This window comes from Marmota flaviventris, chromosome 12 (assembly GCF_047511675.1).
Source record: "Marmota flaviventris isolate mMarFla1 chromosome 12, mMarFla1.hap1, whole genome shotgun sequence".
Lineage (NCBI taxonomy): Eukaryota > Metazoa > Chordata > Mammalia > Rodentia > Sciuridae > Marmota > Marmota flaviventris.
In genome coordinates this window covers 42,981,331-43,008,839 of record NC_092509.1, presented here as the reverse complement: position 1 = coordinate 43,008,839, position 27,509 = coordinate 42,981,331, and the positions used below count along the sequence as shown (strand labels likewise).

At 34.2% G+C, this 27,509-nt stretch overlaps 1 protein-coding gene across 1 annotated transcript in view; it reads left to right on the top strand.

Annotated features, from left to right (window-relative positions):
* The window catches only part of Ccdc7 (coiled-coil domain containing 7), a 109,707-nt gene that overhangs the window by 23,446 nt on the left and 58,752 nt on the right, over positions 1-27,509 (top strand). The window contains exons 6-8 of the mRNA XM_071619665.1: positions 1,319-1,485; positions 25,441-25,584; positions 26,013-26,125. Of these exons, the coding sequence (XP_071475766.1) occupies positions 1,319-1,485; positions 25,441-25,584; positions 26,013-26,125 (424 nt within the window). The remainder of the gene's footprint in view (positions 1-1,318; positions 1,486-25,440; positions 25,585-26,012; positions 26,126-27,509) is intronic.

The window sequence follows — 27,509 nt, the reverse complement described above, 5'->3', positions numbered from 1 at the left end:
GTTGCTATATTCTAATCCCATTCTAGGTAGTCATTACTATAATGAAAAACTTGTTCTAAATATTTAATGCTAGAATTTCTCTTTGCTAGTCCTTGACTTCTCCCCTGACCACTCTCCCTCCCATCATTAGAGGTATATACATGGATGGATCTCTGGTATTATCTTGTCAAAACTTCTTACTCTTCCCCACCCAGACCAATTGCTGTTATGCTTGTTTAACTCTATGTATTGCTGTTTCTTTCACTGTTATGGTTTCAATATGAGATGTGCTCCCAAAGCTCAAATGTGAGACAATGTAAGATGTTTAAGAGGTAAAATGATTGGGTTATGAGAGCTTTAACCTAATTAATGTGTTAATCCCCTGGTAGAGATTAACTGAGTGGTAACTGAAAGCAGGTAGGGTAAGGTATTGAGGGTGTGCCTTAAGGGTATGTATCTTGTCCCTGGAGAGTAGAGTCTGTCTGTCTCCCTTTTCTTCTCTCTCTCTTTTCTGGAACCATGTTCTGAGCTGCTTTCCTCTGCCATACTCTTCCACCATGTTCTGCCTCATGTTGGACCCCAAAGAATGGAGTTGGCTGTCTATGTACTAAGACCTCTGAAACCATGAACCCCAAAAGAAACTTTTCCTTCTCTAATTGTTCTTGTCAGGTCTTTGGGTCAAGCATCAAAAAAGCATATTAAAACAGTCACTGTGGCTTTTGTATGCTCCTTTTTTGCTGGACTTCCTTTGAGTAGGCCTATTGCTTAGAATATTAATAATGATGTGTCATCTTATTCTATAAATCTTATTGATTCTCTCTATTGCCTGTTGCTTTTTAGCTTGGTCTATTCCAAAAAACTTGAGACTCCCAAAGTGATCTAAGATTTTATTCACACAGATTGATAAATGCAGTTCCATGGACACTTATATGTTAACTTCTGGGATTTGATATAAGGTATTAGTCTTTGAGAGCAAATTATTGTGTTTCTATAAGTTATAACAGTAGGGATACTTTTTGAAAGAATTTAGGTGAAGCAACTATTTTAGAATTACTCTCGTAAATATTTTAAGTTGTACTTACTATTATTGGGCTTGCTTCAAATTTCTGGATATAAAAAGTGTAAACAGAAGATTTGATGTCAGTTTTGACATGTAAACATCCTTATTGGGCTGTGATTCTATTGATAGATAATTGCTCATATTTTTGTTAACTATTTTATCATCATTTGACATAATAGTTGTAGATAAAATCAGATTTTATAAAGCAAACTGAAATTTCTTTGAGATGTGGAGGAAAATGGGTATTTCTTAAATAATTTGTTTATTTTATTATTTTAGCTAAGTAGAGGTTATAGTCTTTCAGAAGCAGATATTCTAGCACCTGAGAAAACAGTCTCTTTAAACATTTCAAAAGTAGTAACACAAATGCAAAAGCTTGAAGAACTGAAAAATCAGCTTACACAGATGCCTAAATACTCCTTGAAAGACATGCCATGTAAATCCACGTAAGTGAAATATAATAATTAATTGAATTAAAAGCTATAAGAGGGTGATATGATTAGCATTTGATATCAGTTTTGACATGTAAACATCCTTATTGAGATGTGGGAGGAAAATGGGTATAATCAGTCGCATAGTATCCCTATACACAGAACTTCTAAATCAAATCAGAAGGCCTACTTAGTTTTTTGTTTTTTTATTTTTTTTGTTTTTTAGTTGTTAATGGACCTTTATTTTATTTACTGTTATGTGGTGCTGAGGATTGAACCCAGTGCCTCATACATGCCAGGCAAGTGCTCTACCACTGTGATGCAACCCCAGCCCCCTACTTAGTTTTTCTATTTAAAATTTTTATTAGTCTAGTGGCAGTATATACTACAATAGTTACTAACCACCCATGGTTATTCAAATTCAAATTCAAATTTAATTTTTTTTGGTTACACTAGCCACATTTCATATGCTTATTAACCATATATGGCTATTAGAAAGTCTGTTGGGAAATGTTGGATCAGAGGAACCCACAATATTGTAGCAGCTCCAAGAGACTGAGTTAAAATAACTTTTTGCAGCAGCAGGATACGAGGTAGGAAGACTGGGAAAATTCTAATAGGCAACCCAGATATCTATCAACCAGGTAAAACCCAAAAATATCAAGTTTCTAAATTAGGAAGAGAATTAATAAAAGGAATGGACTGTGGCAGCACTGGGCACATGGTGTCTGAGTCAGGGAGGGAAGCTCCCCTCCAACAAGCCAAAGAAATTCTCCAGCCCAGTTTGATAAACAGGTGCTACTGTCCAACAAATTTGTAATCTTAGCAGAAAATAAGATCAGATAGCATGAGCTGAGCGTGTTCAGGAGAAAGTCCCAGCACTCTTTAGGGAGATAATGAAAGTGGGGAAGTAACAACTTAAAAAGATTCTTCATTTGGATTTACTGAGAAGAAACTAGAAATCCCTTCAGTACCTTTGCTTTTCCTATTTCTCTCTTTTTAAAATTCTTTATTGTCTTCTTATTGGTATACTTCCCTTTTTCTGTTTTCCCCCCACATTTTTATTTGGTGCATTGTAGTTGTATGTAATGGTGGAATTTGTTGTTACATATTCATACATGCACACAATATAACAATATAATTTGGCCATATTATTCTCAAGCACTTCCTCCCCTGTCTCCCCACATCACATTTCTTGGTCAATTTCCTCTACTGCGTAATTTTTCCCTTTCGTTTTCATTAGGTCCAACCCACCTTTCTTTTCCTTTTACCTCTCTAGCAACCACATATAAGAGAAAATATACAACACTTGACCTTCTGAGTTGAACTTATTTTACTTAACATAATGTATATAGCTCCATCCATTTTTATGCAAATGACATAATTTTTCTATATGGCTGAATAAAACTCCATTATGTAGATACACACTACATTTTCTTTATCCATTCATCTGTTGATGGATACCTTGGATGGTTTAATAGTTTTGGCACAATTGTGAATTGTGCTGCTATAAACATGAATATGCATGTATCACTGTAGTATGATGACCTTAACTCTTTAAGATAAATAACAACGAGTGGGGCTGGGGTTGTGGCTCAGTGGTAGAATACTTGCCTAGAGTGTGTGAGACACTGGGTTCCATTCTAAGCACTATATATAAATAAATAAATAAAAGTTTATTGACAAGTAAAAAAAATATTTAAAAAAAAATACCATGGTGTAATACAGCTGGGTCATGTGATGATTCCATGCCTAATCTTTTTAGGAAACTCCATATTGATTTTTATAGTAGTTGTACTAATTCATAGTCCCACTAAGAGTGGGACTATGAATTAGTACAACTACAGGAGGTTCCTCTACATCCTTTCTAGCATTTATTATTATTTATATTATTTTTTCATACTTTTAATGGGTGCATTATAGTTCTACATATTGGTGGGACTTTTTTCTTTCATATTTATACATGCACACAAATATAATAATATAATTTGGCTACTATTACTCCCTGGCATTTTCCTACTTCCATCCTGACCTCTCATCCCTTGATCCTTTCCTCTACTGGTCTCTCTTTGATTTCTAGGAGATCAACTCCCACCTTTGTTTTTGTTTTTCCTCTCTAATTTCTGCTTATGAGAGAAAACATATGATCCTTAACCTTCTAAGTTTCACTTATTTTACTTAACATGATGGTCTCTAGTTATATACGTTTTCCTGCAAATGATATAATTTTAATTTTATTTGTGGCTGAATAAAACTCCGTTTTGAACATATACCACATTTTCTATATCCATTTATCTGTTGATGGAACCCTGGACTGGTTCCATAGTTTGGCTATTGTGAATTGTGCTGCTGTAAACATGGGTGTATGCATGTATTACTGTAGTAAGATGACGTTAATTCTTCAGGATAAATACTGAGTAGTGATGTAGCTAGGTAATATTGTGGTTTCATGCCTGCTATTTTGAGGAGCCTGTATACTGATTTTCATAGCAGTTGTATCAACTTACAGTCCTACCAACAGTGTAAAGGTGTTCCCTTTTCTTCATGTCCTCTCCAGTCTTTATTATTTGTATTCTTCATCTATTGAGATGATAAATGATTTTTATCCTTAATTCTATTTATGTGATGAATTACATTGATGTATATTAAACCATACTTGCATCTTTGGTATACATGCTTTTTGAATACCCAAGACAAAACAGCCACTTAGGCTTTACTTTTCTTTGGATCATTGGATGTTCAGGCCATGAGTCAGTCTGAGTACAGAAATGTGAGATTCTAACACAGAGTTGGGAGAAGGTCGGAGAGTGGGAGCCACAGTCTGTAGACCAGAGAAGAACAAAGGATGCTTTCATTTGAAATTAGCTGTCCAAACTCTGGGATCAGGAAAGTAGCTGAAAGAATGTAAAATTGGGTTGGATCAGGGCTGAGTGGGAGTCCTTGTCACACTTACATTCCCATCCTAGTCATAATAACAAAGTTATTTTGAGGCTGTAATCTCCTCTGAAACAGACAATGTTATTCTAATAGATGCTGCCAAGTAAGGAGGAGGTGTAGCTCAGCATACAGATCACCCTAACAAGATTGGACAGACAAACAAACAATGTGGTATTTGTGTCACACAAACTTCCTCATTGTTGGGAGATTCTAAAATTGAAATCTCAGAAGAAAATGTCTCTATTCTAAAAAACTCAGCAAGAAGAACACTGAATCTCTTTATTACTATTGTTGCATTAACTGCTCAATATAAACTGATTTCTAGTAACTTTCACACATTATTTTTCCCCCAGAGTGCTAAGTTTATATACTCTGTAAATTTGGTCCTCTTTTATACTTCTTTTCTTCTGTATCATCTCCATTCTCAATCCCTTTCTTTCCATTTTTTCCTCTCATTTTATTTTGTCTCCTTTCCTTTCCCTATCCCTTTTATTTCTTGTGTTTTTCTTTTTTCCCTATTTTCTTTTAAAAAATATTTCTTCTACTAGTTCAATTTACTGTACTATCATTAATGCTTAATCTTTATAGTCGATTCTACTTATTTTTCATCCACTTTTCTCTTTAATAGACTGCAGAGATCATTTAGTAATAACTTTTATAGCCTGTGTTGATATGGTTTACTCTTAAATTACCTCTATTACTGAGGATTACTCTTCCTTTTAAAGTGGTACTAGAGATTGAATTTTAACACTTTTATTTTGCTGATCATATATGTTGAAGCTAAGATATACCCACAGCCCAGGGATTATTATAAATAGATAACTACCCACTAAGGGACCTCCCACATAAAAGAAAAAGAGGAATGTATATCAACAGATGTACAAATAAAGGAGGACCTTAGAACATATAAAGAAACAGTAAGTAGAATACCTCCAAAAGTCAATAAGCTCCTAGTAATTGAATCCACAGACACTGAAGTGGTAAAATTCCAAAGAATTTTAGAAAGTTGATTGTTAAAATGATTAATGAAATTAAAAGAAGATCTAAGGAATGAATTAAGGGAGAAAATACAGAATGTGAAAGCATTTCAGTAGAGAGACTCTGAAAATAGAGTAAAAATCTTGGAATTGAAAGACTCAGTAAAAAGTTTAGTGGAGAGTCTCACAAATGTATCAGATCACGTAAAACACAGAACCTCAGAACTTTGACAAGGAAGCTCACCTAAAATATTTAGAAGGTATTAAAGAAAAAAACCTATGATCTGAATTTATAAGAACTATGGGATAATTAAGAAACTAAACTTAAAAATCACTAGCATTGTAGAAGAAATAGAAATATAGACTAATGGCATTGATAATGTTACAGTGAAATATTAGCAGAAAAGTTTCCAAACCTAGGGAATGAAAGGGACATTAAGATGAAGGATGCATTCAGAACATCAAAGATACAACATCAAAAAGAGCCTCTCTGCAACACATTATGATTAAAATGCCAAATATTATAGAATAAAGACAGAATTTGAAAATCCTCAAAAAATATCAGGACATATTTAAAGGTGAACCAATCAAGCCAACCTATGATTTTTCAAAAGAAACCCTAAGATTCGGGAGGGCTTAGAACAATATATTTCAAAACTTGAAAGAACATAACTTCCAGCCTTGTTTGTTCTATCCAGCAAAGCTATCCTTAGAATCAAAGAATAAAAACCTTCCAAGAGGAATTCATGACTACCAAGCCATAATTGCAGAAGTTCCTAAAAGAAATCTTACAAACAGAAGGAGGAGGAAAAGATAAAAATGGCCAAGAGAACATAGGAAAGAAATTTTTTATTAAAAGAGTAGATAAGCAAATGAGAATTAGTATTGAAACAAACATGAGAAGTAAATCAAATTGAAATATAATAAATATATATAATAACATTGAATGTATATAGCCTGAACTTTCCAATTAAAAGATTAGCAAATTGGATTAAAAACCATGACCCAACCATTTGTAGTCTGAAGAGACACAACTCTTGGTCAAAGATATCAATGACTGAATGTGAAAGGATAGAAAATGATATTCTGTGTAGGTGGAGTCCCCCTAAAAAGCAAGAGTAGCTACTTTCATATCTGATAAACCAGACTTCAAGCCAAAACTAATCAGAAGAGACAAAGAAGGTCACTTCATACTGATAAAGGGAACAATCCAGTGAGAAGATAAAATTGTATTTGTGCCCTCCAGTTACATAAAAATGAACACATCCTGGACCTAAAGGCTCAGGTAGATACCAGTACAATAATACTGGATTATTTCATACACATCTCTCACTAATAGATGAGTCATACAGACATTAAATCAACAAAGATGCTACATAGTTAAAAACATACAGATCAAAAGACTTGACAGTCATCTGAAGAATATTTTAACCCAACAACACCTTTCATTTCAGCTGCTCATGGAAATTTTCAAAAGTGGTTTGTATTTTAGGCCACAAAGTAGGTCTTAGCAAATACAAAAATAATGGTATAATTCCTTGCATCTTATCAGATTATAGTGGGGTAAAATTAGAAATCAAAAGCAAGAAAAACTACAGATAGTACATGAATACATAACAATTGAAAGCCACAGTTTTGAATGATAAATGAATCCTAGAAGAAATTTTTTAAATTCTTAGAATAAAATGAGAAAAGGTGGGTGCAGTGGCCATGCTGGAAATCCTAGTGGCTTGTCAGGCCAAGGCAGGAGGATCACAGGTTCAAAGCCATCTCAGCAACTTAGCAAGACCCTTAGGTAACTTAGTAAGACCCTGACTCAAAATGAAAAATATCCAGGTGCAATGGTGCATGCCTGTAATCCCAGTGGCCTCAGGAGGCTGAGGCAGGAGGATTGTGAGTTCAAAGCCAGCCTCAGCAAAGCGAGGTGCTAAGCAACTCAGTGAGACCCTGTCTCTAAATAAAATACAAAATAGGGCTGGAGAGGTGGCTTAGTGGTCCAGTACCCCTGAGTTCAAGCTCTGGTACCTAAATAAATAAATAAATAAATAAATAAAGGGTTGGGGATGTGGTTCAGTGGTTAGGTTAGGTTCAATCTCCACCCTCCCAAAGAATTGAAATACAACATTTCAAAATCTTTGTGACCTGGGGAAAGTGGTTCTAAGAGAAAAGTTTATGCTAATGAGTGCCTGATTTGAAAAAATTAGAGCTGGGCACAATGGTACATGCCTGTAATTCCAGTGTCTTAGATGGCTGAGGCAGGAGGATTGCAAGTTCAAGGCCAGCTTCAGCCTTAGTGAGCCCTAAGCAGCTTAGTGAGATCTTGTCTCAAAAAGACAAAAACAAAAGAACCAAAGGCTGAGGAGGTGTCTCAGTGGTAAAGCACCTTTGGATCCAATCTTCAGTTTAAAAAAAAAAGGGAAAAGGAAAAAAATCAGAAAAATTCCAAATAAACAACCTAATGAGGCATCTTAAGGTCCTAGAAAACAAAAGCAAACCAATTCTAAAACTAGTAAAAGGAAGAAAAAAGGATCAAAGAAATTAAATAAAAGCAACAAAAAATGTACAAAGAATCAACATAAAGAACTGTTGGTTCTTTGAAACAAAGAAGATTGATAAGCCAATGTAACCAAAAGAATGAGAAGATGAAAATTAATAAAATAAAAAAACAAAAAAGGAGATATCACAATGGATACCACTGAAATCCAGAGGACCATTAGGGAATATTTTGAAAATTTACATTTCAATAAATTGGAAAACCTAGAAAATTGGATAAATTTGTGGACATATAAGACCTACCAAAATTAAGCCAAGAGGATTTTTAAAATGTAAAAAGATTAATAAGAAGCAGTGTGATGGTAGCAATAATAAAATGTTTTCCAACAAAGAAAAGTCCAGGACCAGATGGATTCTCAGCTGAATTCTACCAAACCTTTAAAAATGAACTAATGCTAATGATCCACAGATTATTTTGTGAAATAGACCCAGGGGGAACACTTCTATTCTTATTTTGTGATGCCTGTATCACCCTGATACCAAAACTACATAAAGTCACATCAAGGAAAGAAAATTAAAGATCAGTATTCTTGATGAATACACATTCAAATATCCTTACTAAGATATTAGCAAATCAATCGTGGTAACACATCAAAAATATTATACACCATGATGGTGTCATTACACAGATCCAAGAATTGTTCAACATACATCAAACAGTAAATGAAATATACCACTTAAGTAGAATTAAGGACAAAACAGAAATGATCATATCATTAGATGCAGAAAAAAAGCTTTGACAAAATTCATTGTCTACTCATGATAAAAATCCTGAAGAAATTAGGGATAGGAGGAACTTAACATCATAAAGGGTATGTATGACAGACTAAAGAAAAAAAAAAACTTACTGAATGGGGAGAAATTGAAAGCATTTCCTCTAAAACCAAGAACCAGGCAAGAAAATCTATTCTCACTACTCCTATTTGATATATTACTTGAAATTTTAGCCAAAGCAATGTAGACCAGAGAAGAAAATAAAGTCATAGAAGTAGGTAAAGAAGTCAAATTATCACTGTTGGCAGAAGATATAATTCTGTTTAGAAGAGGCGTAAAACAAATACACACACACACACATACACACACACACACACACCTTCACCAGATATCTAGAACTGATAAACAAATTTAGGAAAGTATCAGGATACAAAATAAACATACAAAAATAAATAGCTTTTCTATATATTGATCATGAATTCACTGAAAAAGCAATTATAAAAACATTCCATTTACAATAACCTGATAACCCAATAAAAATGCTGTTATGATTTGTATCTGAAATTTTTCCCCCAGGAAATCATTTGTTGAAAGTGTGTCCTCAATGCAGGAAGGTTCAGAGATGGAGCTTTCAGGCAATGACTGGATCGTGGGGGTTGTAATCTCATCAGTGGATTAATCCATTTTTAATGGACTACTAAATTGTAGGTAGATAGGCTGCTAAGGCCTGGGCAGAGACAAAGCAGGTGCCCACAATTAATAGTGGTGAATTTCAGAGATCAGGTCTGAGAGGCAAGGCAGTTTAGGCACTGAGCAGAGGTAAGGGAAAAAGGGGGCCCTTAGAATGGTTCCTGCTGCCTGCTGACACTAGAGGGAGACATGGCAGGAAGTTGCACTAGTGCTAAGGCTCCTAGAGAGACAGTCCCCCAAACATGGGGCTGACATGGAGCAAAGCTGCCTGAATATCCAGTGGCATGGAGGTAAGAATTCCCAGATTGTGGCTGCAGCTGGCAGAAAGCCATGACAAGATGGTGCTCAAGTCCCTAGAAAGTGTAAAGGAAAAGTGCCCAGGCCATTGCTACAGCTAGCTGGAAGTCAGTTAAGGCAGAAATTTCCCTGCAACAAAAAGCAATGGCCCCAGCCTGACTCTTGCCTACAAATGTTGAGTGATAGGACACTGTTTGGATACTGGTTGAATCCTACCTCAGACACAATCATAAAAGAGAATTGGCATCTGATCTTCATAACCTGGGGCAGTAGAAATGAGAACCCAAATGAACCAACTAAGGCCCTATACTCAGTAGCAATGACAGTACCTCAGTGAGCTCCATAGACCAGGGGAATTGTTTCTGCATCACAGATTACCTGCAGAGAATCTATAACCAAGGAAAGAACCCTGTTTTTCCTGGGATGGGGAGTGGAGGTACAAGAAAACCTACAGCAATCACAACCACAGACCAGAGGCTGCACCCTGAACCTGTTAACGTGATAAAAACAACCAACAGACACAACACTACACCTTCTGAGTAATTAGCCACAGGACCCTGAGCTGACAAGCTAGAACTCACCTGTGGAAGGTCCATAGCAACTGGGGAGTGGCTCCTGTGCCCCAGCACCTGTGGAAGGATCCAAGATAAAGAGTGATGGACATCTTCTAAAAGTCACAAATCCTAATGATTCAACAATTCAATAATAATTTTCCTCCCCTTGGCATGGTTTACTATAAATAACTCTAATGTGAACTTTGATCATATATTACTTATTATCTTGATTGTTAAGTTATCCTCATAGCTAACATTGTACCATCAACCTATGTGAATATTTATTCTAATAGTTTAAAGTATTAATTGGAATCATATTATCCTTGTCTTTTGTCTTTTAGCCCTAATCATACTTTATCCTCTTACCCACTCCCTCTCATACTGTGTACTACTACCTCAAATACTTCTCGTCTCCATTTTTATGCTTTTTAGCTCAGTTTGTATCATTCTAGTTTTTCTTTTTCTCAATCTTTTGCCCAATCTCTTCATTCCCCCTTTAGCCTTCATGTAATATTATAGTAACTTTGCTATATATAATAACTGATTGTTCAACCTATTCCAGAATCCTACTACAGGTTTATACCTAAATTACAGGAACAATGGAAGACAATATCAAAAAGTTTTTTACTTTTGATAAGGTTGAGTAATATGTGGCTTGGCTCTGAAATTATTAATAGGCTTCAGTGGCATCTCCCAAAATGGACCTGATATTGGAATCAACAGAGGCCACACACTGAGTTAAACTATCAATACCTGGATATCCATACAATCCAGGGCTTATAAAGAAAGATGTGCTCATAAAGTAGTCCCTCACTTAAAAGAAGCAATAACAATTCCAATAGATGGGTAGACATAATAGTTATATGAAAAAGCAAGGGAATAAACCACCTCAAACAGACTAACACTTTAACAACTGACTCCATCTACAGTACAGTGGAGGAAATGTCAGAGAAAGAATTTAGAAAGTTTATATCAAACTGTTCAATTAGCTAAAAGAAGATGTAAGGAGTGAAATTAGAAAATACAGGAAGGTGAAGATCACTTAAAAAAAAAAAGATTCTGCAAAAGAAGCATATGGAAATCCTGGAAAGGACAGACTTAATAAACCAAATTAAAAATTAAATGGAAACTTCATAAATAGATTAGACCACTTTGCAGATGAATTTTAGGCCTGTAAGACAAACTATATAACCTCAAAGATAAAGTTGACCATAAAGAAAATATGTTAAGTGACCATGATAAGAATATTCAAGAAATCTGGGATAATACCAAGAGACCAAATTTAAACATGATTGAGGTTGATGAAAGTTCTAAAATATAAACCAAATGGATACAAATGAGATAATATTGGAAAATGTTCTAAACCTTAGGAATGAGCTGGAAATTCAAATATCAGAGGTGTATAGGACCCCAAATTTACAAAATACCAATAGATCTACTCCAAGACACATTATAATGAAAACACCTAATATATAGAATAAGAATAGAATTCTAAAAGCTACAAGAGAAAAGCAGCTGCTCACATTTTGAGGCAAACCAATTTGGATTTCAACTAATTTTTTAACCCAGACCTTAAAAAAGACAAAAGGGCTTACAATACTCTGTCCCATGCTCTGAAAGAAAATGCATGCCAACCAAGACTACTATATCCAGCAAAATTAAGCTTTAGAATTGAAAATGATATAAAACTTTCCATGATAAACAGAACCTAAAAGAATTCATAGCCATAAAGCCTATACTATAAAATATATTCAATGAAATATCATAAAGAAGAAATGAAAAATAATAATGAAAACCAGCATAGGGCTGCATTACCCTAGAAGGATAGTCAATTGAAGGACAAATAAGTCTGAATTAAACATAAGAAATAAATCAAAATGGCAGGACATAAAAATCATCTTTCTGTAATAACATTAAATATAAAAGTAAGCTCTTCAATCAAAAGACATAGATTGGCAGATTGGATTAAAAAACAAGACCCAACATTATGTTGTTTGCAAAAGACTCACCTTACAAAGGCATCTAGAGATTGAAGGTGAGAGGATGGGAAAAGCTATACCATGCAAATTGTACTCATAAATAAGCAGAGGTAGTCATTCTCATATTAGACAAAGTGGATTTCAAGAGAAAATTAATCAGAAGAGACAAAAAAGGTAACTTCATGCTAGTTAAGAGAATCATCCAACAAGAAGATATGATTATAAATATTTACGCCCCAAACAATGGTGCACCTACATACATAAAACAAACTCTTATCAATATTAAGAAACAAACCAAAGTACAATAGTACTGGGTGACTTTAGCACACCTCTCTCACCACTAGGTTATCCAGCATTATTATCCAAATGGACCCGATAGACGCTCATAATCAAGTCACCTTCTCAGCAGCTCATGGAACATTCAATAAAATAGATCATATTTTAGGTCATAAAATAAATCTTAGCAATACCCCAAACAACAACTGAAAAATAGAGAAAATTCCTTGCAACCTACCAGATCATAATGGAATAAAATTAAAAATCAATTACAAGAAAAAAATTGAAACCACTCTCGCACCTGAAGACTAAATAATTCACTTTTGAATGATGAATGAATAGCAGAAAAAATTGGGTGAAATAAAAATTCTTACAATGAGCATAGCAATACAACATATCAAAATATGACAGTATGAAAGCAGTTTTTTAAATCTTTTTTTAATTGGTTGTTCAAAACATTACAAGGCTCTTGACATATCATCTTTCATACATTTGATTCAAGTGGGTTATGAACTCCCATTTTTACCCCAAATACAGATTGCAGAATCACATCGGTTACACATTAAGAGGAAAGTCTGTAGCACTGAGTTCATATATTAAAAAATTAGAAAGGTACCAAATAAGTTCTATAACATTATACCTCAAAGTCCCAGAAAAAGAACAAACCAACACCAAAGTCAGCAGAAAACAGGAAATAATTATAAGTAGAGCCAAAATCAATGAAACAGAGAATGAAACAAAGAATTTTTGAAAGGATTAATAAGAATGGTAAACCCCTTGCTAAATTAACCAAATTATAAAAAGAGAATATTCAAAATCAGAGATGAAAAAGAAAATATCACTCCAGACACTACTGAAATTCAGAGTATCATCAGAAACTATTTTGAAAATTTTTACTCCAATAAGCTAGAAAACCTTGATGATATTGACAAATTCCTGAAACATATGACCTTCCCAAGTTTAACTATGAGGATATAGAAAACTTAAAAAGATCAATATCGAGTAATGAAACTGAAGCAGCTATCAAAAGCCTTTCGACAAAGAAAAGTCCAGGACTGGATGGATTCTTAGTCAAGTGCTACCAAACCTTTAAAGAAGAACCAACCGTCCTCAAATATTCATGAAATAGAAAAGGAGGGATCATTGACAAATTAATTCTATGAAATAAGTATCACCCTGATACCAAAACTAAACAAAGATACCTCAAAGAAAAAAAACTTCAGGCTCATATTCTTGATGAACATAGATTCAAAAATTCTTAATAAAACATTGGCAAACCATATACAAGAACACATTGAAAAGATAGTGCACAAAAATCAAGTGGATTTTATTCCAAGGATGCATGGATAGTTCAGCATATGCAAATAAAGAAATGAAACCACTCTAGCACCTGGAGACTAAATAATTCACTTTTGAATGATGAATGTATAGCAGAAAAAATTGGGTGAATTAATATTAATATCCAGAGTATATGTAGAACTCAAAAACCTGATACCAATAAGTGTAATTAACCACATAAATAGACTTAAGGACAAGAATCACATGATTATTTCAATACATTAAAAATATTTGACAAAATGCAACACATATTCATTTTTAAGACCCTAGAGAAACTAGAGATAGAGAGAAATTACCTCAACATTGTAAAGACCGTATGTGACTAACCCAAAGCCAAAAATATATTGAATAGATAAAACTAAAAGCATTTCCTCTAAAAAAGGAAGAAGACAATAAAGTACTGTCTCACCAGTCCCATTTAGTATCTGTCTTGAAACTCTAGACAGATCAATCAGCAATAGAAGGAAATTAAAAGGATATGAATAGGAAAGGAAGAGCTCAAATTATCTGTTTGCTGATGACATGATTCTTTATTTAGAAGACCCCCCAAAAATTCCACCAGAAGACTTCTAGAGCTGATAAACAAATTTAGTAAAGTAGCAGGATACAAGATCAACATACATAAATCGATCACTTTCATACTCTGCAATAACAAACGTGCTGAAAAAGAAATTAAAAAAACTATTCATTCACAACAACCTCAGAAAATACTTGGAAATAAATTTTACAAAGGATGTCAAGGATCTCTGTGATTAAAAATATAGAACACTTAAAAATGAAATTGAAGATGGAAAATCCTTCCATGTTCTTGGATAGGCAGAATTAATATTATTAAAATGGTCACATTACCAAAAGCATTATACAGATTCAATGAAATTACCATCAAAATACCAATGACATTCTTCACAGAACTAGAAAAATTAATTAAAAAATTCATTTGGAAAAGTAAGAGACCCAGGATAGCCAAAGCAATTATAAGGGGAAAAAAAATGATGCTGGAGGCATCACAATACCAGATCTCAAAAATATACTACAGAGGTGTAGTAACTAAAACAGCATGGTACTAGCACCAAAACCAACATGAAGACCACTGGAATAGAAGTAATAAACACAGAGATAAACCTCCATAAATACAATTATCTGATACCAGACAAAGGTACCAAAAACACTTGTGGGAGAAAAGACAGCATTTTCAATGATTAATGCTGGAAAATCTTGAAATCCGTATGTAGAATAATGAAACATGACCTGTATCTCTCATCCTACACAAAAGTCAACTCAAAATGGATTGAAGACTCAGAAATTAGACCAGAAGCTCTGCAAATGCAAGATTAAAATGTAGGCCCAACCTTCCAACATGTTGGCATAGGCACCAACTTCTAAATTGCAAGAAATAAAACAAAAAATAAATGGGATGACTTCAAATTGAAAACTTCTGTATAGCAAAGGAAACTAAAGCACGGGGAAATAGACTACAAAATGGGAGAAAATTTTTGCGATCTTCTCCTTGGATAGGTATATAAATATCCAGAGTATATAAAGAACTCAAAAATCTGACACCAACCCCCCAAATAACCTGATTGAAAAATAGTCAAAAATAGTTAAAAACTTCTTTTAAAAAATATTTTTTTAGTTGTAGATGGACACAATACCTTTATTTTATTTATTTTTATGTGGTGCTGAGAATCGAACCCAGTGCCCCATACATGCGAGGCAAGTGCTCTGCCACTGAGCCAAAATCTCAGCCCATAAATAGACACTAAGAAGGAATAAATTGGTTAGAAAATAGATGAAGAAATGTTCAACATCTCCATCACTTGGGGAAATGCAAATCAAAACTACACTGAAATTTCATCTCACTCCAATTAGAATGGCAATTATCAATAATACAAATAAGTATTGGCAAGGATGTGGAGGGAAATGTACGCTCATACATTTTTGCTGGGGCTTCAAATTAGTGCAACTACTCTGGAAAGCAGTATGAAAATTTCTCAAAAAAATAGAACTGTACTATCGTGTAATCCATCTATCCCACTCCTTGGTATATTATCCAAAAGATACATACCAAGGAGTCATACCATAGGGATGCAGCCATATCAATATTTATAGCAGCACAATAAACAATAGCAAAACTATGGAACCAATCAAGTGTCCTTCAACAAACGAATGGATAAAGAAAATGTTATATACGCACACACACACACACACACACAGAGAGAGAGAGAGAGAGAGAGAGAGAGAGAGAGAGAGAGAATGTTAGTCATTAAAAAGAATGAAATTATGGCATTTACTGGTAAATGGATGGAAATGAAGACTATTATGCTAATAAGACTCAGAATGCCAAATGTTGAATGTTTTCTATGATTTTCAGAAGCTAGCCCAAAATAAGGGGAATAAAAAGAGAAAAATAAAGGAAGGAATGGAGGGAGGGAGGGAAAAGGGAGGATTCCATCAAAATAGAAGAAAGATCAGTGGCCTAGATGAAGGGGACTAAGGAAGGAGGGAGAAGGAATGGCATAAGAGAAGAACAGTAGAATGAAGCTGACCTAACTTTTCTATGTACATATATGAATAAAACACAGTGAATCTTTTCCTCAGGTGTATCCAAAAGACATTAACTTTTAAAAAAAGCTTAAAGTAATAGAAATATCAGTGGAGTATGGGGAAAAGAATAGGGGGAGGAAGGAGGAGAGAGAAATACCAGGGACTAATTACAGCAAATTATATTCCATGCTTTTATAATATGTCAAGATGGATACTAATGTTATATCCAATAAAAATAAAATTAACTCAAAAAGCATAAAAGTTCTTTTACTATATTTTCCCTCTGCACACACAAAAATGTGCAAATAGTAAAAAAAATCCTGGAGAGGATATGGAGAAAAAGAACACTATTACACTGTTGGTGGGATTGTAAATTAGTACAGCCACTATGGAAATTAGTATGCAAGTTTCTCAAAAGATTAGGAATGGAATGACCATATGACTCAGCTATACCACTGCTTGGTACTTAAAGTCATCATGTTACTGTGATATATACATACCCGTGTTTATAACAGCACAATTCACAATAGCCAAACTATGGAACCAGCCTAAGAGTCCATCAATAGATGAATGGATAAAGAAAATATGCTATATATACACAATGGAGTTTTATTTAGCCATAAGGAAAAATGAAATTATGTAATTTACAGAAAAATGGGTAGAACTAGAGACCATTATGTTAATATTAAAAATTATATGGCCAACTTAAAAGTTACATTTTCAAACAACAGTTGAAAGCATACTTAAAACCCTTTGTACTTTGAATTGTTAAAATAAGAAGAATGCATAATTAGAAGGCATTGTTTATCATGCAATTACTTTATTGATTTCTTTGTATTAATTAACAGAACTAAAGGAATGAAAAGAATATTACTTGGGTTAGCTGCCATGAGAATTGCATAACTAGACTCTTGGTTTAGAGGCTCAGGTATATTCACTTGAGTTATTTATTATTAGGGATGACATTAGTGTCAGATTATATGTTAATATACATACTTGACATTTAATGATCTGGTATGTGTTAATTTTTGGGGGGTTACTGGGTATTGAACTCGGGGGCACTTAACCACTGAGACACATCCTCAGCTCTTTTAAAAATATTTAGAAACAGGGTCTCACTGAGTTCTTTAGGGCCTTGCTGATGTGCTGAGGCTGGCTTTGAATTTGCCATCTGCCTGCCTCAGCCTCCCGAGCCGCTGGTATTACAGGTGTGTACTATATTTTACTAACCACATGTATAATTTCATGTGATCATCATAACCACTTTATAATAAAGGTATTATACCACAGTTTACTAGATAAAAAAAATAAATTTCTACTCCAGGTCACATAATAACTAGGTAAAACAGGTTTGGGCCATTTAGTCTCACTTCAAAACTTGTACTCTTATTTAACCTTTACAACATTGGTGCATTACAAAAAAAGAAAAAAAAAACTAATGTTTTACCCAATTTATTTTTGTCATTTATATTATTGAAATAATTATATTAATGGAATATATACAACTTATAGAATTATAGAATTTGAGTTTCATACTTTTAAAATGCTTATTACTAATTTACCTTAATAACTGAACAAAGGTTAAAGAACATGTCACTTTTATTTTACAAATTTCTTATGTCTAGACTGTATATTCTAATTCTTATGGAATATATTTAAACTCTTATTCTTTGATATATTAAAATGTTTTATTTGTTGAAACTTCAACAGAGATAATAAAGAAAATCAACTAATATCAGTGGAAAGTTGTGAAAACATACAGCAGAAAATTGAAGGTGATAATATTTTTTACATGTTCAGCCTTTATAGGATTTCCTAAAAATATTTTATACATTTTCAGCCTTTACAGGGTTTCCTAAATATACTAACATTTTGAGATTTACAATTAAAAATTGAGAGCTATAAAATCTTACAACACTAAATTTAAAAACTATTCAATACTGGGTTTGGTATATCAGTCCAAGTTTATATTCTAGATTCTGGGAAAATACTAAATGAATAGTATATAATTTTGTTGTTGTTCCCATGAAAAATCACATCTTACAGGAACACAAGCATGGTATGCATCATTTTAATATAGTATAATACATTAAAAAGTATGTGTAATTTGCAATGAGTCTACAAAAAAGGAAGGATTTGTTTAACCTGAGGGATTAGGAAGAGTTTATTAAAATTTAAAGGATAAATAGGATTTATTTTAACAAAAGAGGAAGATATTTGGTGTTTTAAGAAATAACAATAGTTTGAATAAACAGCATGAATAAAGAATTACAACTGAATTGGTATAAAGTGACAGTCAGGGTTAAGGTAGAGAAGAAGGCCTCGACATAGAAGGATCACGTACTGTGCTAAAGTGCTTGGACTTTTTTCATATGTAATAGGAATTTATTGCAGATTTTTTTTGGGGGCAGAGAAGTGACATTGTTGATTTAATTTTAGAGAAATGATTTAGCCATATTGGAGGAGCTAGATTTGAGATTGGGAGTAAGGGAAGTTTTTATTGTATCTTAGATATGTGATAAATACCTATATTAGAACACTACTAAAAGGGAAGGAAAGGGACAAATTTGAGAAATATTTAGTTGATATAAGGAAAAACTTGGTAATTAAATATGAAAGGAAGGGAGTTTAGATAATGATGTTACTATCAACTCATAGAAATGAATATGAGAGGGAAAATAAGTTTTAATGAGAAAATGATGAATTTGTAATAAATTTTTACATATTTTTTATATACTACCATTTATTGCCTGATTGGAGGGATCCATAGTGTTGGCAATTATTACTTTTTCTTTCCCTTGGATGAATTGTTAACTATAACATCTAAAGTCAATTAGCACATATGATTGCTATTTAAAATTTATAATGACTGGTACACTCTTAATTCTTTCAGAATTCATAAAAACCCATTCAATAGAAGAAGTTTTAGATACTTCTGAAACCGAAACACGTAAGTTGCTATTAGGCATCATTGTGTTAATAGCCTTTTCAAATACATTTATTTCTATAATTTAAAGTAATAATTATTAGGGTAACAACACAGATTCCCTGAAGTTAACTGCCATATAATTGAGCTGGCTGTCAAGGACATATTGAAATTCTTAGGTGAGGCTGCTATTACCAAAATTGATTCAGTTTTGAGGAGTGCCATGCGGGTTCTTGGAATGGAGGTTTTGATTGTGGTTATAACATGCCACTGAAGAGTCAGCAGGCCTTTAAGTTGGTACAGTGATAAATTTAAGACATGGTTTATAGATTTCAATATTAGGAATTATATATCACCTCAAATATACTAATTCTTTGCCACTGAGAACTTGTCAGTTCATGAATATAAAGAGTAGCCAGAACATGTATGAAATTAATGACTATTATCAAGAGAAAGGAGAAATTATTTTGTTTATGTATTAATACTGAAGAGAATTTTGAAACAATAATGTAATATACATGATGGAATATAATTTAGAAGTAGAAATAAAATTCTTTGGAAGAAATTGCTGTAATTTTTCATTTTTTCAGCATTACCTTTAAACCTGAGTATTGTTGTGTTTAAATAAAGAAATCTACACATTCTTTAGTAATCCCAGTTTTTATGGAGAATTTTGATCCAAGAGAACTCTGAACGTTTTGGGTTTCTGTGTGTGTGTGTGTGTGTGTGTGTGTAGGAAGGTATCTAGAGCTTTAGAATGGATAACAAACACCTCTCTCTGCATCAAAGGTAATCCTTTGCACATCTATAATGTTCTCTGAACTCTTGAAGCTTATTCTCAATCTATTTGACTGACTTTTCCCTCTAATAGCGTGCTCCATGAATTTTAGCTGACTTGAATTCCACAACTACTGAACTTTGACTCTTATATTCAAGGAGACTAGTAGGCTCTGTTTGACTTACTCTTATACTGTGGCCTGGAAATTCCAGTTAGTAAGTTATTAGGGCTCTTTGTTTTTCTGTATTGATTGTTTTCCAGTTTCTGAATTATCTGTTTTTTTAATATATATTTTTGTCTAGGATTTTGTGGTTTAAGGTGGAAGGGTAATTCTGGTCCCTAATGCTGTGTCATGGAAGAATGCAGAAGTCTCTGTGCCCATTTATAGGGTATTCAAACACATTTTCCAACCATAAAGTCAAATTTTAAAGGATCAAATATAGTAGAAATTTTTTCTTCATGGTTTTTGAGGGAAGCAGAGGACAGGGTTACATTGCACAATATGGTAAAAACCCTTTTTAAAATTTCTAAGTATGTTTTCCCATGGCAGTTGCTTCAACCTCTGGGATAAAGCAGAATAAACCTAGTTTCTGTCAATGTTGTTATGTTTCACTTGTTTACTCTCATTTTCTTTCTTTCTTTGTTTTTTTTTTTTTAAAAAAACCTTCTCTTATCGTCTTTGGCCAAAATTTAGTCCCTCTGTCCCTTCCCATTTTCTATATTCTATTAGCATTGTACTGTATTGTTTTTTAATTTTCAGACCACAATTTTATCTTTGTGTTGTTTTGTTTAATATTAATAGACAATTTTAGAGAAATTTTATATTTTATATTTGTAGAAAAATTTAGCAGAAAGTACTGAGTTCCCATTAACCCATTTTCTTTGCACAAAGTTCTCTCTCCTAATATTTTGCGTAAGCATGATACATTTGTTATGATCAATGAAGCAATTTTAATATATTATTGTTAATTAAAGTCCATAGCTTACATAGGATACCTTTCTGTGTTGGAGAGTTCTCTGGATTTTGATAAACATATATTGAAATATATCCACCATTATAGTATCACCCAGAATGGTTCCAGTGCCCTAAAATTCCCTGTTTTCTACCTATCTATTCATCTCTCGCTCTCCATTCACTTGAGTCTCTGGCAACCCCTAATCTTTTTATTAAGTTTTCAAGAAGGTAGCATGTTTGGAATTATATTTATAGTCTTTCTTTTAATATACATTTACAGTTCTTCCATGTCTTTTCATAGTTTGATAACTCATTTTGTTTCATTTCTGTGCTGTTTGATAGTATTTTTGCATTTGTGTTTACCAGGGATATTGGCTTGTAATTTAGTAAAATACTGTAAAACAGTATTCTCTTTTTGTAATGAACTTCTCTGGTTTTGATATCAGAATAAGGCTGATAATTTGGAAGTATTCCCACCTCTTCAATATTTTGGAAGACTTTGAGAAGGATTATATTTGTTCTTTAAAATTTGAGTAGAATTAGTCTGTGAAATTATTATGTCCTAACTTTTCTTTGATGGAAGATTTTCTTACTCATGAATTGGTCAATATTCTACTTCTACATGATTCAGTCATAGTAGGTGTATAAAGATTATTCATTCCTTTCAGATTATCCAACTTTTAGGCATATAATTATTCATAGTAGTCTTTTAGGATCCTAGGTATTTTTGTGGTAACAGTTATAGTGTTTCCTCTTTCTTTTTTGATGATATTTGAGTCTTCTTTTTCCTAGTTAAGTTTTATTAATTTTGTTTGTCTTTTTTTAACAACAGCATCTCTATATCATTTATTTCTGTGCTGATCTTTTATTTTCTTCCTTTTATGACTTTGGGCTTAGTTCTTTTTTTAATTATTTGAGTTATAATGATGGTTTATGTGAGATCTTTTTTCTTTTTTATGTAAGCTTTTATTTTACTAAAGCTTTCCTCTTAGTACTAGTTTTTCTATATTTCATTAGTTTTGGTATATTGTATTTCCATTTTTGTTTGAAGATTTTAAAAATTTTTCCTTTGAAATTTCTTTTTGAATCATTATTCAGGAGAGTAGTGTTTAATTTCCACATTTGTGGATTTTTTAGTTTTTCTTCCATTATTGATATCTAGTTTCATATCATTGTGGTTCAGAAATATTTATGTTTTGATTTTAATCCTCTTAAATTTACTGAGACTTATTCAAGCATGGTGGCACACACTTGTAGTTCTAGCATTTGGGAGGCTGAGGTGGGAGTATCATTTGATCCCAGGAGTTTGAAAGCAGCGTGGACAACATAGTAAAATCCATCTCAAAACAAACTTTTTAATTAAAATTTGATTTATGACCTAACATATGTTCTATTCAGAAGACGTTTCATGTCCACTTGAGAGCAGTGTTTTTGGTTGGAATGTTCTGAATATATATCTGTTAGGTCCATTGGGTCTAAAATGCATTTCAAGTCCAGGTCTTCTTTATTGATTTGGTGTCTGGGTGATCTGTCCATTGCTGAAAGTGGAGTATCAAGAAGGAAATTGAAAATGGTGAACTAGAAGAATCCACCGTAAATATAGTAGATGCTCCCTCAGACTGAATCAAAACAGCAGTTTTGCAGCTGCCTATTGAGGTAGGAAGACTGTGGAAAAGCACTAGAATGAAACTCAAGAGAGCCAGCAATCAGGTGAAACCAAGAAAAATTGGTTTTTAGAATATTTTTAAAAGTACACTGCACTCACATTGGACATGTAGTTGTTCACTGGGGAAGGAAAAATGCCCCTCCAACAAGCTGAAAGAAGGTTTTCCAACTATCTTAAGGAAAGAGGCTCTCTTGTGTCTAGACCCACAATCTGAACAGAAAAAGGAATTGAGATACTGCAAAGTGACCTGGCCTGGAAGAGATCCTAGCACTTCCCAATGGATTTAGTGAAAGTAGGGAAAGTGTAACCAACTTGAAAAGGATCATTGTTTTAAACTTTCTGCAAAGGAGGTTAAAAATCCCTAAAGTTTTTCTTTTTGCTTCCTTTGTCTATTTTTTTCTTGTTCTTTGTTTTCTTTCTTTTTGTGTACTCAAGATCCAACAACCATTTATGCTTTGCTTCTCATTGGATTGGTGGACACAAACCCATCAGTCATTTGGAGCTCAAGAGTGAGACTGGCACAAGATTGAGGGAAGCTCTGGGCACCAATGGGAGCTCAGCTGCTGATCTGCAGATTTTTAGGACATAGAAAGGTAGAAGGCGCTTTCATGTGAAATTGGTCTGAATAATATGAAGTCTGTGATAAGGAGCAAGGCTGACAGGGATTAGAAATGGTTCAGGTCTGGGTTGGGTGAAAAGCTGCTACCGGCAGCATCTGACTGTGGGACTGGCCATGTCCTCCATTTCCAGAAATGTCTGGGAGATCTGCTAATAAAACTTGAACATTTCTCACTGACCTCCCTCCAGCACATGAACTGAGGCTTTTAGAATGAGAGGTGTGGTGTAATCTGCATCAGATTTTAGGCTACCTGGGTGAGAGGGCTGGCCACCATCTCCTACTAAAGGTACACCCTTATCTCCAGGTATAAAATCACAGTGAAATTGAGGGTGAATTCTGCTCTGAAATGGATAGTGCTTTTCCAACAGTTGCAGGCAGGGAAGGAAGAGCAAAACTCAACATACAGAATTCCCTACCAAGTTTGCTTCTTTGGGGTCAGAGGTGAGAATGAACAGTATGATAATTATGTCCCACAAACTTCCTCATAGCTGGGAGACTCTAAATTGAAGCCCCAGAAAGAAGTGTTTACAATTTAAATACTGCAGCAAAGAGAAAACCAAATTGGTTATTGTTGCATTAACTATTTCTGTAATGTTTTTTATTGTGTCATCCTTCTTTATTTGTTTTTTCATTGTTCTGATTTTATGTATTTTTTTTAATTAATTGGATTTTTCTTGATACCTCTTTTCTTCTTTCTTACCTCCATTCCCTTCTCTTTTATCTTTCTTTCTGTTTTCTTTTCTCCTCTTCTTCCAGTATCATTTATTATTAAGTGCACTGCCATTAATGCTTAACTTTTCAGCCTAATTTATATTTTTTGACACACTATTCTCATTGGTTAATAGAATTGTACAAAAAACTAGTAATATTCAATATATGTAGATATATGGTTTGCTTTCAGTTAGTGATTTTGGTGATTACTTTCCTCACAAAGCAGTGCTGGTTGTTGAACTTACACTTTGATTACACTGATTGGATGTTTTGATGCTAAAATATATTCCTCAATCAGGGCATATTTTTAAGGGATAACTACTAAAATACCCTCACATACTAGAGGAAGAGTAATCCTTCACAAGAGATGTGCAAACAACATATAACCTCTGAAAACATGAGAAAACAAGGAAGTATCCTCCAGAAGTTTATAATCATCTAATAATTGACTCCACGGATATTGTAGTGGATCAAAATCTGTTCAATCAACTTTTTAGTTGATTATTAAAATGATCAATGAATTAAAAGAAGATGTAAGAAATGAACCAAGAAGATGTAAGAAATGAACAATGAAGAATATATAACATTTCAATATAAATATATAGAGAGATGGAAGGACTTAATCATTCAGATAATATTAAAGAATAAATAATAATATATTATGATTAGAATATTCAAGAACTCTGGGAAAACATGAAGAGACCAAACTTAAGAATCATTGGCATTGAGGAAGGAGAAAATATACAGGCTAATGGCATTAATAATCTGTTCAGTGAAGTGATAGCAGAAAAAATTGAAAACCTTGTGATTGAGATATACAAGACCAGAAAAAGAGGCTCTCCAAATACATTATAAATAAAATGCCAAAAATCTAGGAAAAAATTTAAAAACTTTCGAAATTGCAAGAAAGAAATGACAGGTCACATTTAAAGGAAAATCAACCAGAACAACAGCAGATTTCTCAGAAGAATCCTTAGTCTAGGAGGGCTTTGAGCAATGTGTTCCAAGCCCTAAAAGAAAACTGCCAGCCAGAATTTCTGTATTCAGTAAAGCTATTCTCAGAGTCAAAGGAAATGTAAAAAGCTTCCAAGATAAGCATAAACTAGCAGAATTTATGACTACTAAAATAGTCATGCAGAAGATACTTAAAGGAACCCTACATACAGAAGAAAATAAGAATAACCAAGAGCACTTAAGGAAGAAAAACTGTCATTAGAAGAGTAGATAAGCAAATGAGAATTAGTATTGAAGCAGACATTAAAAATAAATCAAAATGGCAAGATAATAAGTATCTCTCTATAATAATACTGAATTTAAATGATTACTCTTTTTCTATTACCTTGGAAGAGGAGACTCGTGACTGGCATGACCCTAAATTAGTAGACAGACACTTCCACTCATAGAAGCCCCCACCCACTAATCTTCATGGAGCCTTTGACAGGGTTTTAAACAACAGATGGTCACAAACGCAGTCCAGACATGAGAAAATCCGAGTCCCTCTGTGCGCAGAACCTGACCAGCTGAACAGCAGCTCTCCGCAAATGGGCGAATTGAGCACTGCGGAGTTCTGGCAGTATAGAGAAGCAGAATTTCAGATCCTGTGAAGATGTGCCACCCACGTCTCCACAGGGTACCGGTCGGAGGACTGAAATTGGGACTTAATGGAGAAACAGCCCAGTTCTCTCCTCCTCACCAGATACCCCAGCGCAGAAACGGGCGGTCACCATCTTGGAGAATCTACCTCATAAGTTTTGGGCGGATCACATGGCAGCGAGATTGACGACAGATCAGGAGTGTGAGCCCCAGCCCCCTCCCTCCACCCAGCTGGGATAACTCAAAAACTTTCTCACCAGCTCTCAGTAGGCATGAAAATCAGAGCCGAGGAAAACTGAAAAGGCACCTGATCTCCAATTCCCCCTTTCCCCAGCTGTGAACACCAAAACCTTTCTCACCAGCTCTCGGTGGGCGTGGCTATTGGAGGGAATAAGTCAGAATAGGTTGTCAGTTTCCAACTCCCTCTCTCCACAGCTGTGATGACTGGGTGACTACCAAACAAAGAGAGCGCTCAGTTGATCAAGAGTGCAGGGCAGCCAGGGTGCCCCATGCCCAGAGTGAAACTAGAGCTGTGGAGAAGAGCCCCAGTAATTGTGGCCTAGCGGGCAGGAGAAGTGAGGGGAGTAGAGACTGGGAGCAACCCAAAGTGACCGGGATTGGAGAGACACCCAGCAGAGGAGGGAAAGCCACCCCACACGATTGCTTTCTACATCCTGAGGGCAGAGACAGCCTGGAAAGCGCAATGCCACATACTGGAGGAGAAGAAAATAGAACTCTTAAGAGTGAATTTTTTTTCTTCTTCCTTTTTCTTTTCTCTCTTTCTTTCTTCTTCTAGTCTTTGTTTCTTCCTCCTTCTTTTCCCCTCCCAATCTCCCAAGCATTACTACTTCTACTACATGTAATTTACTAAATGCAATTAGGTGAAGGTTTCTATGTTTTTTATAGTCCTCCTAAGTACTTAGCTATCCCAAAATACTCCTGTCTATTCTCCTGTTAATATCCCCCTTCATTAGAGCTCTCCTCCAAAGTAGCTAAAATATATTAACCCCCATATCCTTACATCTTTCCCCCTAAACATGAAGTCCTACAACCAACCCTCAGTTCTCTATACACCACCAGAATCTGTATGCCTTTTATGAAACTAATGAATTTACTTTAAATTACAATTGAACCCAACATCTCTAGACATTGTCTCCCATCACAAAGGAGAGATCTTGGAGCTATACAAAAACAACACAAATTTATAGGAGTAAATAATAACACAGCAGTCACACAGAGCTGGAAAAAAACGTGAGCATCATGAAAAAACAAGGAAAAAAAGGAACACAAACAATGAAGGACAACTCAACAATAGAGGAGTTGGTAGCCACAGCAGAGAAAATGTTAGATAAAGGTTTCAAGATATACATGTTCCAGATGATCTGGAGTCTCAAGGAAGACCTTAGATAGCAAATGCAGACAATGAAAGATCACTTTGACAATGAATTACATAAACAAATCCAAGAAGCAAAAGAGCAACTCTACAGGAAAATAGAGGTTATACCAAAAAAATCAAACAGAAATCCTGGAAATGAAGGAAATTATAAACCAAATTAAAAACTCAGAGTATCACCAGTAGAGTAGACCAATTAGAAGTCAGAACATCAGACAACGAAGACAAAATATATCATCTCGAAGAGTCTAGTCAACTCAGAAAGGCTGATAAGAAACCACAAGTAGAACATCCAAGAGATTTGGGATAACAAAAAAAAAAAACAAAAAAAAAAAACCAAACTTAAGAGTCATTGGGATAGAGGAAGGTATAGAGATACAAACCAAAGGAATGAGCAATCTGTTCAATGAAATAATTTTAGAAAAGTTTCCAGACATAAAGAATGAAATGGAAATCCAAATCCTAAAAGCCTACAGGACACCGAATGTCCCAAATCACATAAGATCCACACCAAGACAAATTATAATGAAAATGTCCAA